A 16,043-nucleotide genomic window follows, 5' to 3' on the forward strand; every position below is an offset into this window, starting at 1 on the left:
TTTGTGAGAGTAAATGAAAAGTCATTGGGTTTTGGACTGTTGGTTGGACAAAAGAAGCAACATGAAGATGTCATAGTGTGCTGTGTGGTTCTCTTCCTTAATTGATTTAATAGAACTGGCAAATTAATGAATAATGAAAATAATTATTAGTTGTAGCCCTACTTAATATGAATGGTTCAAAATAGGAATCATTTACATTAGCGTTCTTGCAACAAAGACATATCAATATAGTTGTATAAGCTGAGAATTGTGGAACCATGAGGTGAATGAATTCGGCACCAAAGTCAACTGACTAACACGCTCTTTCATTAGCCTCTTGCTCAAAGAAATAACATAAGTGCTAGAAACCAAACACTCCATCATGTGTTTCTGTCTTGTGCTCACAAAATGAAAAAGAAATATCTGTATTAATCTTTGTGTTTCAAAGAACTGAGCCTGCAGTCTTTTTAGTGGCCAGAACCTTTTGTTGCCACATGATCTGGATAAAATCTAGTTAACTTCCTCAGCGTGTGTTTTTCTGGTAGATATGAACGTGACAGATGGGTCACTCATGATACACAAGAGTCTCACAGCATGTCAAAGTGTTGTGTCATTTCCCAGTTCCATCTGTGGTGCTATCACACGCATACTATAGTCAGTAACTGAGACTGGAGTATTTCAGAGGTTCCTGACAGTCATATTTTACTGGGCAGGTTGACTCAGGATACAATTTTTATTTACAACTCTGCAGGGGAGCTGTGTATTAACAGCAGTGCCACAGGCCATTTATCACTGCAGCCGTCTGTCTAATTGCTAAAAGTAGAGGAGAAGAATATGTGTAGGAGGTTAGTGTGGGACAGGCAGCAGTCAAGTGGGAACATTTAGCTCTACCATGAACACAGAAAAGATTTGAATAGGTTATTTTTTTTCTTTTCATTTTGAAATTGATACTGCAGTCAGTGTTATGAATTCCTATATGACCTCCAACATCACATAACATTTCATGGCATATTGCTGTTTTAATACTTTATGTTTCACTTATGTTGCTGTTTACAGTAATATTGATTAAGTCAGACTGTAAATTTCCCCTTGTTCCATTTTGACAAAGCATAACTCATCAGTACAGTGCCATGCTGTTAGTATAACAGTCATCTATTACTTGATGCACAGCGCATCAAGTCTGCTTCCTCTTCTCATCTACTTTTGATGAAACTCGGTCTTTACTTTAGAAATGTGCCTGACTCTGTTTTAGTGTGTGTGAACCTGTGACCATTGTAATCTAATATGTTGTTTATTCTGTTGTCCTGCATGCTTGCCAGTGGATTATAAAGGTGGGAATAGCTATATAATTTCACCTTGCTCCTCTGTAAATAGTCGATCGGTTCTTGCCAGTAATGCAATAGGTAACCAGTGTAAGAGTATGAAGCCTCTATCTGCTGCCAAAGCCTGCATACCCCAAATCCTGCCTTCTAAGTTCAAGCCCAAGCTGCTGCCGCCTAGTGGTGACAGTCAGGAAAGCAGGACTAAAGCTGTCAGGCACCCAAAGGCCCACAGCTGTGAGGATCTGTACACGGGGCCGTGTGACTCAGACTTTGCTGGAGCTGAGGAAAGGGAGAGTGGGCAACATGCAGACTGTAAGTCCAGCTGTGGCTCTGAGTGCATCGATGGCCTCAGGAATGTTTCCCCTGCAATTAGGAGGAGTGCATCAGAGTTTTCCAGCCTGTACAGGACCATGCATCACATCCAACGGCCCAGCTCAGCCGGCTGCAGCCCCCACGGTAGCGTCCGCAGCCTGGCTTCTCTTTTTGAGAAGGCAAAGGCCGACAGGGGTGAAAGGTCAGAGGGAGAGGACGGGGGTAACATTCCACGAGATGCAGTGTCGTCACGGGTCAGCGAGTTTGAAATGATCATCCAGCGGTCCAGCCCGGCGCCCAGCCGCTCCTCCTCCCTGCCTACCCTGCACTCCAGCCACAGCCACAGCCCCAACCACAGCCCCGCCCACCTCTACATGGCTTCTGCAGTGTCAGCGGAGTCCCTTTTGGTAGCCGACACCACCCAGACGGATGCCTGCTCCCCGGTGGAGGCAGAGGGAAAGAGCTGTGGGGAGGAGGCCAGTGTGACAGTAGAGGATTCTGCTTCCTCGGAGGAGGATGGACAAACTGTCGGGACTGAGTCCCCCTTTAACACTGAGGCCGAGATCGAGCAGATCTTCAGTAGAAGGTCCCCAGAACTGATCCACCACAATGTCAATGAATCAAAGAGTCCCTCCGCACAGTTGACAGCATCCCCTCCACAACACAACCATGTCCACCACCACCACCAACACCTCCTGCACCACCTGAACCATCAACTCCTCCACAAACCCAGCAAATGCAAAGGTTCCTGCCCAGCCTCCTACACCCGCTTCACCACCATCCTCAGGCATGAGAGGCAGCAGGCATCAACCCAGCAGGAGAAGGCACCATCTCTGGAGAAGAAGACCACACTCCCTGGGAACCTCTTTCTCATGGGCCCCGCTCCCTTCAGGTTACGAAAAAACCTGCAGTCCCACCAAACTCGGAGAACCCTGTTAGCCACCAAGGTGACAACGGGCACCCAGAGGCCCTCCACTCTGTCTCCTGAGCTCAGACCTTCGATCCCTCAGCGCCTGTCCTCCCTGGAGGTCCTGGAGAGGCTGAGTAACGGCGAGGGAACTGACCACCTGAGTAACGTGCAGGGCTTGGACGCCAACGGGAACCTACTGCAGCCGCTGGCAGCTCACCGCAGAGGTGGCTATCTCCATCCCTTCACCACTGTCACCCTCCTCTTCTCCTCCCTCTGTGGTCACTCATTTATCTCGCCTCTCTCTTCACCTTGTGTCCCTTCTCTCCACAAAGCGACGCCGCCGCCCTCCATCTGTAGTCTGTGTCGTGTTTACAAAGTGACAGGGAAGCCTCCATCTCATTCTGATTGTGCTGTGTGGTGCTCTTCCATTTCACTGTGAATGAGTATGGTCCCATCAAAACACTTCAGTGACTGTAGGAGGTTCAGGCAGCTTTTGGTAACGTATCTATCTCCTGGTGACATCAAATTTGAGTTGTATGCAAGAGTGGTTGAACCTGCGTAAGCATTACATCGATACATACCAAATTCTGCATTTTATTACATTTTGAAATATGTCAAATCTTTGCCTTACCCAGGCTCTATCTTTTAAAGTCCGATCATAAACTACAATCCCAGCATTCCTCTGTAATGTTTAAGCAGGATATTTTTATATAACATTGCATACGCTCTCTCAAATTGATGTCTCACCATGTCTGTATCAGTTTTATTTCTCTGTTTCTGGAACAGTTTACATCAGCCATCTTTCATTCTCTCACTATGAAAGGTTTGTTTTAGCCAGAAGGGATGTTCCCTGCTTTGATTTCTGTTACACAACAGCCACTACTTGGGGCATCAGACACAAACCTGAAACATTAATAGCTGTTTCTTGTGGCCCTTGCTGGGACACTGAATGAAACATCTATGGTGGTGCGGGCGAGCACACAAAGTCATGAAGATACAGAGCTAATATGAAGAAGGTGAAACTTCAGTAAAGTAATGGATGCTGGTTGGTCGATCAGTAAAACCACGATGTCATGTTTATGTTTTTAGGTACAGTAGGTTTCATATTTTCTTTCCTGCGTTTGTTTGTCATGAACACACATCGGATCATTCTGTGTTCATTCCTACGTGCATGCAGGATCACATTTGGCTTTTTGAATGTGTGTGCTTTTTTGTTTTAAGTGTTGCAGATACTACAGTATTTATTTAAAGCATGCCTGGTTGTATTTATTATATATTTTATCATTCTTTTCATTGGAATTAAGGAGTTGACTGCAATATCATCATCCTATATTTGGAAAGTTTTGTTCTTGAATTGGATTTGGCCTCAAGGCTGACAGTGTAAATGCTTCACAACGTTTCCCTCTATCTGTTTCTGTTTCAGACTCGTCCCCAGCACATGGGGAGAGCCCAGACGAGGTGTTAAGGAGACGTCATGGGGACAAAGAGGTAAATTCTGAAGTTTCAGCAAAAACACACCATGATGCTGTTATGAACTTTTGCAATGTAAACATCCTTCATCATCAATGTAAATGTTGTTCACTGCTCCAGTAAATGGGACATACCTTATATCAGACTCAGCAGTGGGAGATAAAGTAGTCTGCTCAGCTCATAGCGCCCTTTAGCTCAGCTGTTTTAGAGATCTAACACTATGCTAGCATGATTCACAGTAAATATAATTTGACACTGTATTTAACAACAAGACCGTGCTGTATCCTACAGCTCTACCCATTCCGATATTCAGCATTTTCCTAATTATTGGAATCAATGCAATTTTCATGCTTTTTTCCAAAAACTTGGTAGCTGGGGTTTTCTAATTAATGTAGTGCAGTAAAAAGTACAATATTTACCTCTCAAATGTAGTGGAGTTTAGCTATAATGTTACAGAAAATGGAAATACTCCAGTTAAGTATAAGTTCCTCAAAAGTATTCCCAAGTACAGTGCTTCAGTAACTAAGTTATATTTCATCACTGGTTATGAATGAGGAAATCATACATTATACATGACCAAGAATGTGTCACATGAATAAAAGAGTAGAAGAGAGCCATATCTGCAGGCTCAAACACTTCAGTCTGGTTTCCTGGCAGAAAATCTTGGAGGAGCAGCGGCGGCTGAAGCGGGAACAGGAAGAGGCTGACACGGCGTCGAGGCGACACACAGGCATTGTCCCAACGCACCACCAGTTCATCACCAACGAGCGTTTCGGTGACCTGCTCAACATCACAGATAACACAGAGAAGAGGAAATCAGGCATAGAGGTACAGCACAGGGCTGCGTCTTATCCTTCTGTAAGCAGGAAAAGGAACGGCAGATGCTTTGTCAGTTTGTGTGTGAGTCAGGCGGCGAGCAGCTGACAGGCCTGTCATTTCTGCACATAGGCGGCTATTTCCTCTAGGTCAAACGTTCAGAGGGTGAGAGCAGTGACAGAAGGCAAGATATGAGTTGTTGAGTTTATCACTGAGTATTTCAAATGGACTTCCGGACTCCCAGATGTGTTTACCAAGGTGTGCCTGCTCTCTTGGCAGAGCAGTTTCACGGTAAACAACCCACAATAGTTTTAAACTGGGAATGCTCCAGAGGACAAGTAACCCTGTCAGTCACATGCGCCTCATTCCTGTCATTGCATTAATATTTATGTTTAGACTGCGCACTGAGGGGACAAGTTGGGCAGATTTACAGCTCACCAGAAGAATCTTTTCTTTACACTTTGCCCAGAGAGCGTAGTGTAAACACAAGTACAAGGGATGCAGCTACATGAGGGTGTTTAGTCTTCTGAATAACCATCAACTGTCACTGTCATAAAATATCAGATCATATTAGTCACCCACCTTTGTTTTATATCCACACAGAGAACTCCAGCTATGGCTCGCTTCGACTTCAGAGCAGAAACTCTAAAGTAAGTTTTTCCTGCAATCTCAATTCCAGTGAAGTTGGGACACTGTTATCTAATATATCAAGCTACCTAATTACCTCCCTATTATGTATCTGAGTCTCACAGCAGGTGGTATTTGTTGTATTTAAAGATAAAGAAAGTTTGCTGAAGTGGTTTTTGGCATGTGTTTTCTTCTGACTCATAGGTGGGGTTGGCAACTTCAGGCCAAAAAATCTCACAATCAAAGGAAATGACTGTTTGGAGTAGTAGAATAATGGAAATACATCACAACTTAACTTTAACTTGAATTTGAATTAAACAAGCCAATCAGATCCTCAAAGCAGACTAGCTAAGAAGTGCTGCTAAATATAACCCATAACCACAATTGCTTCATTTTCATGATTTAAAATTATGGCTTTTCTTCAAAGTGTGTAACCGATCTCTTTTTTGAACATTTGTAGGGAATTACCATTTCAGAAAGGAGACATCGTCTACATTATTCGACAGGTGGATCAAAACTGGTATGAAGGGGAACACCATGGAAGAGTCGGTATTTTCCCTCAGAGTTATGTTGAGGTGCGTGTGTTCTCTTTACCAATTTCTTCACTCTGTAATTACTGTTCGAAGAAGTGAAGAGCTCAGACAAGTTATTGAAATAAGGTTTTTTTGTTTTAGTTTGTCATTTACATTATTCTCCAATTTTTGCATCATTCAGCTGCAGTTTTAGAGATGTTTTGTGTTTTTCTGCACAGTATGAATAATTGTATTGTTTTGTCATTTGTTGTCTTCTTCAGCTCCTTCCCCCCACAGAGAAAGCCCAGCCAAAGAAAAGTGTCCCAGTGCAGGTACTGGAGTATGGAGAAGCTCTCGCTCGCTTCAACTTCACTGGGGACACAGTGGTGGAAATGTCCTTTAAAAAGGTACGTAGAGGGAATCCTTCATTACAGATGTCTTCATTTGTTAGATTGTTCTTAACCTATTAAACATGTTTCGGCAGGGAGAGAGGATCACATTGATTCGGAGAGTCGATGAAAACTGGTATGAAGGCAAAATCTCAGGCACCAACCGCCAGGGCATCTTCCCCGTCACCTACGTAGAAGTGCAGAGACGACCCCGTGTCAAAAATGGGGTGGAGTTTCCTGATCCTCCTGTCAGCCAGTCCCCACAGCGCAGCACCAATGCTTCTCCTCAGGTAAAGACTCAGGGCCAAACATAGGATACATGTGATTTATGTAGTGATGAGCTGACCCATATTTATTTATTCTCTTCTATGTTCGCCTTGACACACACCTTTTTGATTCCGTTTTTTTGTCTAGTGATTCGTCTCATCTTTTGTTTCCTTTTCTTTCTGTGTTTTTCTTCCATTTCTTGTCTTTCCTTCCATCGTCCTCCTCCCACGTTCCTGTTGCTCGTGAAAGCTGTATCGTAATCGTCTGACCACCTCCCCCCTGCCCCTCCCTCGCTCCCCACGCCGCTCTGTGTCCCCTGAGGTCCACGCTATCTCCTCTGAGTGGATCTCCCTGACTGTGGGAGGCGGGAGCCCTCCTGCCGCCCCCACCCCTCCCCTGCCACCGCTGCCCACCGTGTCCTACCGCTGCGGCGAGTACCTGCCCCCGCCCTTCTCTGCCAGCCCTGTGCCTGCCATCACTGGCAGCCCATACTGTGTCTCCCCCATGGCTTCCCCAGCGGCCTCCCCTCTTCCCCCGCCATACCCGCCCAGACCCAACTCGACCACTCCCTTCGTCACTTTCACCCCACCTCAGGGGGAGGATTTCCTACTCTCCCCTCCCTCCCCACGTCTTTCACGCAGCGTGAGCCCCTGTGGAGGGCCGGTGCTGGAGGGCTGGCTGAGGGGGGAGAAGGAGTTGACAGAGGGGGAAGGCGCAGAGGGGGACAGGGGCCACGCAGCCCCAGGCAGCAGGCGAAATAGCCCTGCAGAGGTATCGTCTGCATGGTGTGCGGTGTTGCATCTCAGGTTCACTCTGAAATATGGGCTTTTGGCCACAGTTTGATTCCCTAAAACAGTTGTTGGATGAAGTACTGAAGCTGATGTTGCTGAAAGACGTGACTAACTGGTAGATATGTTAATGTTTATCATGGCCCTGCAGAGGGATGAACCCGCTGGTTTCATGGAGAAAGAATGAGTTAAAACCAGTCACGCCGCTCAGGGCTGCAAGTCTGCATGTTGTTGTGTGTGTGCTACTAACACGCAAACCTTTTCTAGTGTCTTTCAGTGTTTGTATGGTGAGTTTCAGATTTCCTAGCTGTAAAGTATAAGTAAAGTGTAAAGTGCTATAAGAGGAGCTATTGTGCCTGCATTTCTTGGATTGATTTGAGAGCTCAAGTTTCTTCCTCCTCGTAAAATTCTGCATTTGGTTGCATGTTGTTGATGTTCTATGCAGAGATGTGTACCTCAGTTCCGCTGGAGGTTAGAGGTTTATTTAGGACAGTGACATGTTTATTGGTGAGTATTTATAGGTTTCACATGTTGACTTCTGTTTTAAAACCTGCTGCAAGGTTAGAATTTCCAGCTGTAAGGATATGCAACCCGACTGTGACTGAAGAATGACAACATTTTCAGCAGGTGGACATGTGGAGCGGGCTTTAAAGAGAAAAGCTTTTATTTTGAAATGTCCTTTACTAATTTGGGCTGTTTGTGTTGCAGTTTATGAGGAATGACGACCATCATGGACGGAGCTCAAGAAGCCCTGTGATGCTGTTTGACATCCAAGAGAACAACAATGTTAACTCATTTGCGGTAAGCTGGTACTGAGGATTTACAAAGATAATGTGCACTGATGTTGAGTGACTTTGTCTCTTTAACTCTTTAACTCATCATCTGTAAAATGCATTTGACTCACATCATCTTTAATTCCCATTATTCCTCTTGTGCTACATGTTAAATACGTGAGATCTTAGAGGACTTACACTGCATTAAAGGAGTAGTTTGACATTTTTGGGCGGCAAAATCTCTTTGCTTTCAGAAAGTTAAAGGTCCACTGTGTAGGATTTAGTGGCTTCTAGGGCTGGGATTGCAGATTGCAAACAAGTGAACACCTCTCACTATGGTAGCCACAAAAAATGTGAAAAAGGTGTAAACCTCAGAGGTCATTTCTTGAACCAGTGTATTGTTTATCCGATTTTGACTCCTGTAGAAACGTGATGGTGCAACATGGTGGACTCTGTAGATAGAAAAGGCTCAGTGCTCTAGTTTCAGTTAAAACATAATTATTTTATTTTATTTTGCATTTCAGTCCCCCAAAATTCTTACACACTGCACCTTTAAATAAGATCAATGTCACAGTCACATTTTTCCATTCAATAGCATAGCATAAATACTGAAACAGTGGTAGACAGCTAGCTCAGCTTCATCTGAAGCCAACCAGCATCTCTTACTAAGCTCACAAATTAATAATTTGTTTAATGCGTAGACAAAATGGATAGATTTGGTGTTATGTTTCAAAGTGGAACCCAAATATAGGCGGGCTGAAGAAACAAAATGTGAGCTCTAATTACATAAAGCTGAACACAGTACCAGGCAAAACTGAGGGAGCAGGCTGTGGCAAAAATCCAAGAACAAAAGAAATAAACAAGAAAAAAACAAATAGGAATTGCGCAGGGAATGCTGACACAGGACCAAAACAACACTTGCGGATAACCTGACATCTTAAAGAGGGAAAACACGTGGACTGAGCAGACAAAAGTTTAACTAACTAATGAGACATAGGTGACACTGAGGACATGTGGGAGAAAAACAGGAAGGAAACAGGAAAGAACTGAATTAAAACCAAAAACATGATATATTGACATTTCTTGACCTGATGCAGTGAGTCTTTTCATCATCACCAAACCAACACTCACACTGGCCTGTTATGGCTATGTTAAGCTAAGCTAACTAGCTGCTAGCTTCAGCTTCATAATGAAAGGAAAACAGAATCCATCCTCTCAGCAAGTGACTAGACTACTAAGAGTACATTTGCCCAAAATGTCGAACTGCTCCTTTACTCTGTATCCTCCAACTTCCCTTTAAAACTGCATGTTCATTCTGAATTTTCTCCTGTAAAAAGTTAACTAATATTTCATGTTTCCTGTCTACATGCTCTCACTCTGGTGTCTCGCCTCTCTCCTGGGCTCCACCAACGTCTCCTCTGCTTTCCCTCCTGGCTTTTAACGGATCACTTCCTTTTCTGCCTTGCTACTTACTGGACCTACCTTCCTTTCTCGCACTTCGCCCCCCCTCCTTCCTCTCTAACTCCTCACCTCATCCCCTCGACTTCACCTCGGCCTCCTCCGGGACTCTCGGTGGGGCCGCTGTCTGTCTTTTTCTGACGACTTCACCTTCTACTGCTACTCAAAGGAGGCAGTGTGTAATGAGATCTTGAATATAGCTGAGACCTCGGTGAGGTACTGCAGCACCTTGTCCCACCACCCTCATGACTCTGTCCATAGACTGCACCCCCACCCCAGTAAACAATCTTTCATCATTTCCCAGCAACCCCAGTCCCACAGCAGCAGCCCGGAGCCAAGCCGTCTAAACTGTGGAATGTGAGTAAGATCTGTGTTTCAATTTCACTCACCGTATTATGGTTTTATTGTGTAGTGATTTACCAACTTGTCCTTGTATCCTGCTCCAGTTTCCAGGCTCTGTACAGTTATGTGCCACAGAACGAGGACGAGCTGGAGCTGAAGGAGGGAGATCTCGTCAGCGTCATGGAGAAGTGCGATGACGGCTGGTTTGTCGGTATGTGTCGCGGGCCTCGGGGTAGATTCCTCAGAGGTGCAGTCACACTCGCTGTGTCACATTAATCCATATAGGGTTTCTTCAGAATGACAGCAAAACGCGTGCAATGCGCATACTCAGGGCTCCTGGAGAAGTAGAGTCATTTTCACCGTGTCACAACCTTCCACATAGGGCTCCTAAAGGACGACAGCACATGATGCATGCAAAGATTGCCCTTGACTTTAAAAATAACTAAATAAGTTATTTATGTTCTGAAATCAGGGTCTTTTTCGCCTTTAGTGGAATAGTATCTCCTCACCCCATGCTGATGGAAGGCTTTTCATAGTCCACAAATCATTTATGGAGCTTCACAGCAAAACAGTGGTGCTGCATCAACTGATCGGGACTTGCTTTAAAACTGTCCAAAGAAACAACTTAAAAACTAATCTTAAAGCTCATCTGAACTTATCCAGGTCTCCAGAAGCCCATTTGAAAAGACATTATTTATACCCTTTTTCAAGCCGAAATCTAGCTGCTAAGAGCTAAAACTGATAGCATGCAGAATCTTAATTTTTGGGTGAGCTGTTCCTTTGATCTGTGAAAGAATCACTTCACTTTCTTTCTCCTGATCCATGATTCTCTGTCCTTTTCCCCGCAGGTACCTCAAAGAGGACAAAACAGTTTGGGACTTTCCCTGGGAATTACGTGAAGGAGGTGAAACTGTAAACATATCTAATCTGGCTGTAACACATGGTTGCCTGTCAAGCTTGGGAAGTCATTTCTATCGCGCATGGCTGTTGGTTAGCATAGTCATTTAGCCAGGCAAAACCATCTTGTCTGGGAAAGTGATCGGTCGGCCTGAGGTATGTCAGACTGCAGGAGGCGGAGACAGAGACAGCTCACTGCCCAACCTCAGCACGGTGTACACCTTGACCACATTTAACACTCTTGTTGACAGAATTCGTCCGTCTCTACGTGTGGAATTTCTCTTGGACAACCTCCCACAAACTAGCTTTTATTGTACAGATAATAGCTTCCATTATGTCCATGTAATATACAGTTAATAAGTGTTTACGTAGCACCTCAGTCTGGAGGCCGGCAGCAGAGCAGTGTATGGATCAAAGAGTGGTAAATGGACTTTGAGGAATTCAGAATGTATTTTAATGGGATGTGGGGTTTGAGCTGTTTGTCATGAGCTACCTTTCAGGTGCAGATGTGTTTATCATCATTAGCTAAGTATGATGCAAAATAGGCATCTCATGATTCAAAAATTAAGTCTTTTAGACGTCTGAAAAAAAAAAAAAAAACCTCCAGGGACGAATTCACAATTAATGGATTGTGCCCACAGATTGATCTGCCTCCGCCATTCAAAGGTCTAATTCACAAAAGAAATGATATTACAAGATACCCATAATGTTTTGCATCTGACTGCAGTTATCCATGTGGAAAAGTATAACACACATTTCAAAATGACAGCTGGCAGGAACAGATGGAAGAGCAGCAAAGATAAGACAGGCTGATGGAGACTGTGGCAAAAGAAAAAATGCCCCTCATCAGCTGATACAAGAGGCAGGAGAAGAGGAAGAGAGAGAACGAGAGGAATGGGAATGAATAGATTAAACTTACACAAAGCATGAATTCAGTCAGGAGAGACTTCCTAACAATTAACAATCTCTTCACCAACTCTCTGAAGAGGCCAATAATTTTTTTTTGCCAGTGAGTCTCATTTGCATAGAATGATGCCCCAGATGTATACATATTACCAAATGTATATACATACAGATAGCACCAGAGCACTGTGAAGCAGCGCAGTCAGAGGTCCATTTCATCCTTTGCAGGTGCTTTGAGAAATTACACAGTGTGATTTTATCTAATTTTGCAGGTTTGGCAGCTGCATAAGGTGTGCAATCCTGTTGTGAATTCGCCCCACAGTGTTTAATCAACATGCCGGATATTTAATGTGGTGGACATTTTTCCTCAGTTTAGATTTAAGAAAAGGACCTCCAGAGCTTGAAGACTTAAAGCCTTTATGTGTGAAGCCCTTTCAGTCCTGTTTTACTTTCTGTCACATGTTCCGAATCATCATCAAGTCAGTATTGGCTACTTTCACAGAACCTCAGTGTAATCCAAAAGCTTTAGATACCGGTACAGTATTGCCTTTATTTTCCATCCAAAGGCTGTTATACCTCAGTTTTACACAGTCATGTGCATGACGAGAAACACTAAAATGTTGAAGTGTGCTTTAAGCTTCTCCTTTTCACAGTTACCACAGCAAACACAAATACAGGACACATGGACTGTGTTGCATGTTTGATAAAAGAAACTGTGCTAATGCACATCCTATATTTTCAGAAATTATTTCTCCTTTTATCCCTCTTCTGTCAAAATGAAACTGTGTTTGTTGATGCCTGTAAGGTAGCTGGTGTCAGATGCCTGGCTGCAGCTCAACCACAGCACAGGCGTGGTAGCATTTAACTTCCTGTTTGGACATTTAGGGAGATCCCATCTAATGAGTTGACAGTATATTAATCAGTCATGACATGAAAGCTATTTAATGTGTTAAGTGAAGCCAACAAGGTGTCTTAGAGTATAGAGATTTTAACCATGCCCTTACTGACAAGATTGTACGTTTTAGTCATGTAAATGTGTACAGAAAACTTTAAGAGGCCTTCTGATATGGCTACATATTTTCATATGTGATGACTACAACATGGGTAGTACAGTTAGTTGAATGTTTCAATAATAAGGTCAGAATTAGTACAGCATGCACCGTAAAAGTCAGATCACAGCATGAAACATTATCACTATATGTCGGCTTCAGCTTAAAGAGAACAGAAGTGATGATGACAGGGTTAACAGGCTGCTCTTTGAGCTTCAATAGCTCAACGACGGAGGCTGGCTTTAAATGCTGCTATCAAAGCATCGGAGCCATCTTCCTGCGAGAACAGAGCTCCCACATGTCCAGCACCATCAGATCGTGTAACAGACACCACATGTCAGAGTGGATCCCTCCACACTCACAGAATGAAAGATGATCGCTATTGTTTTTCTTTGCTTGTGTTTTCATCAAATTCCGCGTTGTCATCAACCGCTGCACTGTGCTCATCAGTCCTCGGCAGAGCTGTCAAATAGGACTTGCAAATATCACTTACTGCTTGTTGCAACCTGCTCGGAGCAGCAGATGGATGCAGTTTGTAGGGCTGAAGCAACATTGTGAAGTCTGTTCAGTTTCTACTAGGGGGCTCAACGTAGCAAGCTATCTGATGCTCCAAGTAGCTGAAGTCAGATCTTTTTCTAATCAGACTGCCAGACTATCAGCGGGTCAGCCTCTGTGTATAACTCTTCATGATCGCCTATAAAATCAGAAACATAATGTGAAATATTCAAAGATAAAAACAGTTACTAGATCTAAAAGTGTATGTGTACTATATCTTTGTTTTCTGCGTATGAATGTGTTAGATACAGTTGTGCAGTGGTGGTGAACATTGACCTTATTGGCTGTGTGAGGTGATATATGTGGTTTGATAACTGATGAAGTACATTCATTTAAGAAAACTCTGTAGCAATCAGTGTTTCATCCTCTCTGACGTTTGCTGTTGAGACGAAATCAGATGTTTCTTCCTGTGCAGAACTGACAACTTCGCCAGCATCAGTAAAGAAATGTTTTGTCAGTATAATACACTGCGTTATGTGTTAGCCTGTACAGCACTGATACAATATTCAGGTATCTTGTAACGCCAGAAAAGCATGTTTTCCCTCCACTGCTGGCTAAACATTTCTGTTCCTGTGCGACTCCAGATCCGCATGAATGTGCTGATTGGTCGGCTTTTTCTTCCCTGCCAGAACAAAGAGAGAGAGAGAGGTTCGCGTCATCTCCATCACACTGTGTGATGGACAAATAATCAATCACTCGTTTAGTCACAACACAACTCACTTAAGATTGTTCCTGTGATACTGTGCTCCGTAAACATCACAGAATGTATGAATGTATGAATATATGAATGTGGCCAATGCACACATAATATGTACAAAAAAATGAATCTTCATCTATTGAGCAGCATGGCACAAGAAGGATTGTAAATATGTAAAATAAAGAAATAGACTGCGAGCAATGGGAGCATCAGATGGAGCTCTCGTTCACTCGCAGCCATTTATTTACCTGAAGGATTTTTTTTTTTTTTTTTTTTTTTTGGCAAAGCACAGAGTGGAGCGTTAACTGAGCACAGGAAGTTTGACGCATATGAACATTACGCTGCCATTTGTGAGGATCATAATGCCTTATGTTAGATGCAAAATCGTGCCTCATTTTGATTTAATGTCTTTTTTTTTTTTTTTTTTTTTTTTTTGGAGTATCACTGAAATGTATCCATGACATATTTAATGTAACCAAGGTTTTCCCGTTAGTCCTAGTTTCTGTGATGGGAGAACATTTACTAAGAACAGTCAGTTACTGTGCAAGTACCTAAAAGTGTGACACAATGCTTTAACTTAATGATTAATAATCATGAGAATGGACTAGTTTGATGAGACGCATAACCTGCAACAGGTTTGGTTTGTTTGCTTCAATTTGCAGTGCTGTTACATTGACAATATTAAAAATAAAGATACTATACACTGCTGTGACTTCGGTATTATGCAATATTTAATAAACCATTTAAACCGCTTGGTGTGTTACCTGGTTTCATTTCTGGCAAAGACCTGAAGGAGACTTGAAGTGTTTTCTGTGCAAGAGAGGAGCTTCGGTTGGTTCAAGACCTTTTACGTGCACAAAGACTGATATAACACACTGAAGGAAAGGAAAAGAATAATGGAAAAGCAAAAGAGGTCTTCTTTAATAGAGAAGAGTTAATGGAACACGGCGGCAAATTCATGCGGGCTAAAGGTGGAGCTGTTTGTCTTTGGGTTGTTATCTGATGATCTTTTTCTGATGTCGCACATCATTCAGGCTACACCCTGGGCAGTTATTGAAATTAATGCACCAGGGGTGAAACAAGCCATTAATGAATTTAAATGAGTTCTTTCTGAGATAAGATAAATAATTATATTACACTTATTCTGGCTGCTGTGTGAGGCCTTTAAAGCAGCAGTAAGGGCAAAATCCCATTAAAGATACATAGTTGACAGATGTGTTTTCACAGCCATAACAGTCAGGAGCAGAAGTCTCTTTTTCACTTTGTTCCTCTACATTATGAGGGCTTCACTTAAAAGCAAACCATGTCAAAGACATCACTGGCACGGCTGAAGGTCTGGTAAGGATGCATGTAAGCCCCACAAGAAAGGACATGTTTCATTCAGTCTGTCTGCCCAGAGGTTTTTTTTCTCTCCACTTCAGCAGAGATCCTTTAGCAGGAATTCAAGTTTTGGGAGCGGCACATTCCACATCCTGGGATTTAGCTCTACCATAAATGGTAAGCTTGCATATAACACGGTGACGTACCGGCAGGCCGACATCCCTAAAACAAACACTGGCGCTAATCTGAGAGGAGAAAAAAATGAAGAGGGGTCACTCTGCTCTGTTTTCAAGGTATTTTCATTCAGGTAAAAAGTCGTAATGACCATCGGAGACCATCTGTTGAACGCTGCATTTAAGAGGTTATTAGTCATAGAGAAACAGTTCTTCCACAGTTTTAAAAGGTTGCTCTCATACAATTTGACTTCCAGCTCAGCTGTGACTCCACTCACTCCAATTCAAGTAGAGCAGTATCAATTAAGATGTGCCAACTACTCTGAAAATCGATTAGGCCTAACAGTTTCTGGTTCCAGCTTCCTCATTATAGTGATTTGGGGATTTTCTTTGTCTTTCAAGACAGTAAATAAAGACTCTATGGGTTTTGGACTGTTGATTGGATTGACTCAGAAAAAAAGAAAAAGAAAAATGTGCAGCTAAT

At 43.1% G+C, this 16,043-nt stretch overlaps 1 protein-coding gene across 7 annotated transcripts in view; it reads left to right on the top strand.

Moving 5' to 3' along the window:
• Window positions 1-14,818, top strand: part of LOC119033192 (sorbin and SH3 domain-containing protein 1) — a 46,021-nt gene extending 31,203 nt beyond the window's left edge. For 6 of the 7 annotated variants that reach the window (XM_037122939.1, XM_037122943.1, XM_037122944.1 and 3 more), the window contains 11 exons: window positions 3,947-4,011; window positions 4,651-4,821; window positions 5,413-5,459; window positions 5,897-6,011; window positions 6,230-6,355; window positions 6,433-6,627; window positions 6,854-7,375; window positions 8,101-8,193; window positions 9,928-9,980; window positions 10,070-10,176; window positions 10,814-14,818. In XM_037122939.1, the coding sequence (XP_036978834.1) occupies window positions 3,947-4,011; window positions 4,651-4,821; window positions 5,413-5,459; window positions 5,897-6,011; window positions 6,230-6,355; window positions 6,433-6,627; window positions 6,854-7,375; window positions 8,101-8,193; window positions 9,928-9,980; window positions 10,070-10,176; window positions 10,814-10,881 (1,562 nt within the window). In that variant the 3' untranslated portion in view covers window positions 10,882-14,818. Of the gene's footprint in view, window positions 1-1,298; window positions 2,748-3,946; window positions 4,012-4,650; window positions 4,822-5,412; window positions 5,460-5,896; window positions 6,012-6,229; window positions 6,356-6,432; window positions 6,628-6,853; window positions 7,376-8,100; window positions 8,194-9,792; window positions 9,981-10,069; window positions 10,177-10,813 lie in introns of all 7 variants that reach the window. The other variant, XM_037122945.1, reaches the window with a different exon arrangement.
• Window positions 14,819-16,043: the final 1,225 nt, after the last annotated feature.

This window comes from Acanthopagrus latus, chromosome 15, assembly GCF_904848185.1.
Source record: "Acanthopagrus latus isolate v.2019 chromosome 15, fAcaLat1.1, whole genome shotgun sequence".
Classification (NCBI taxonomy): domain Eukaryota; kingdom Metazoa; phylum Chordata; class Actinopteri; order Spariformes; family Sparidae; genus Acanthopagrus; species Acanthopagrus latus.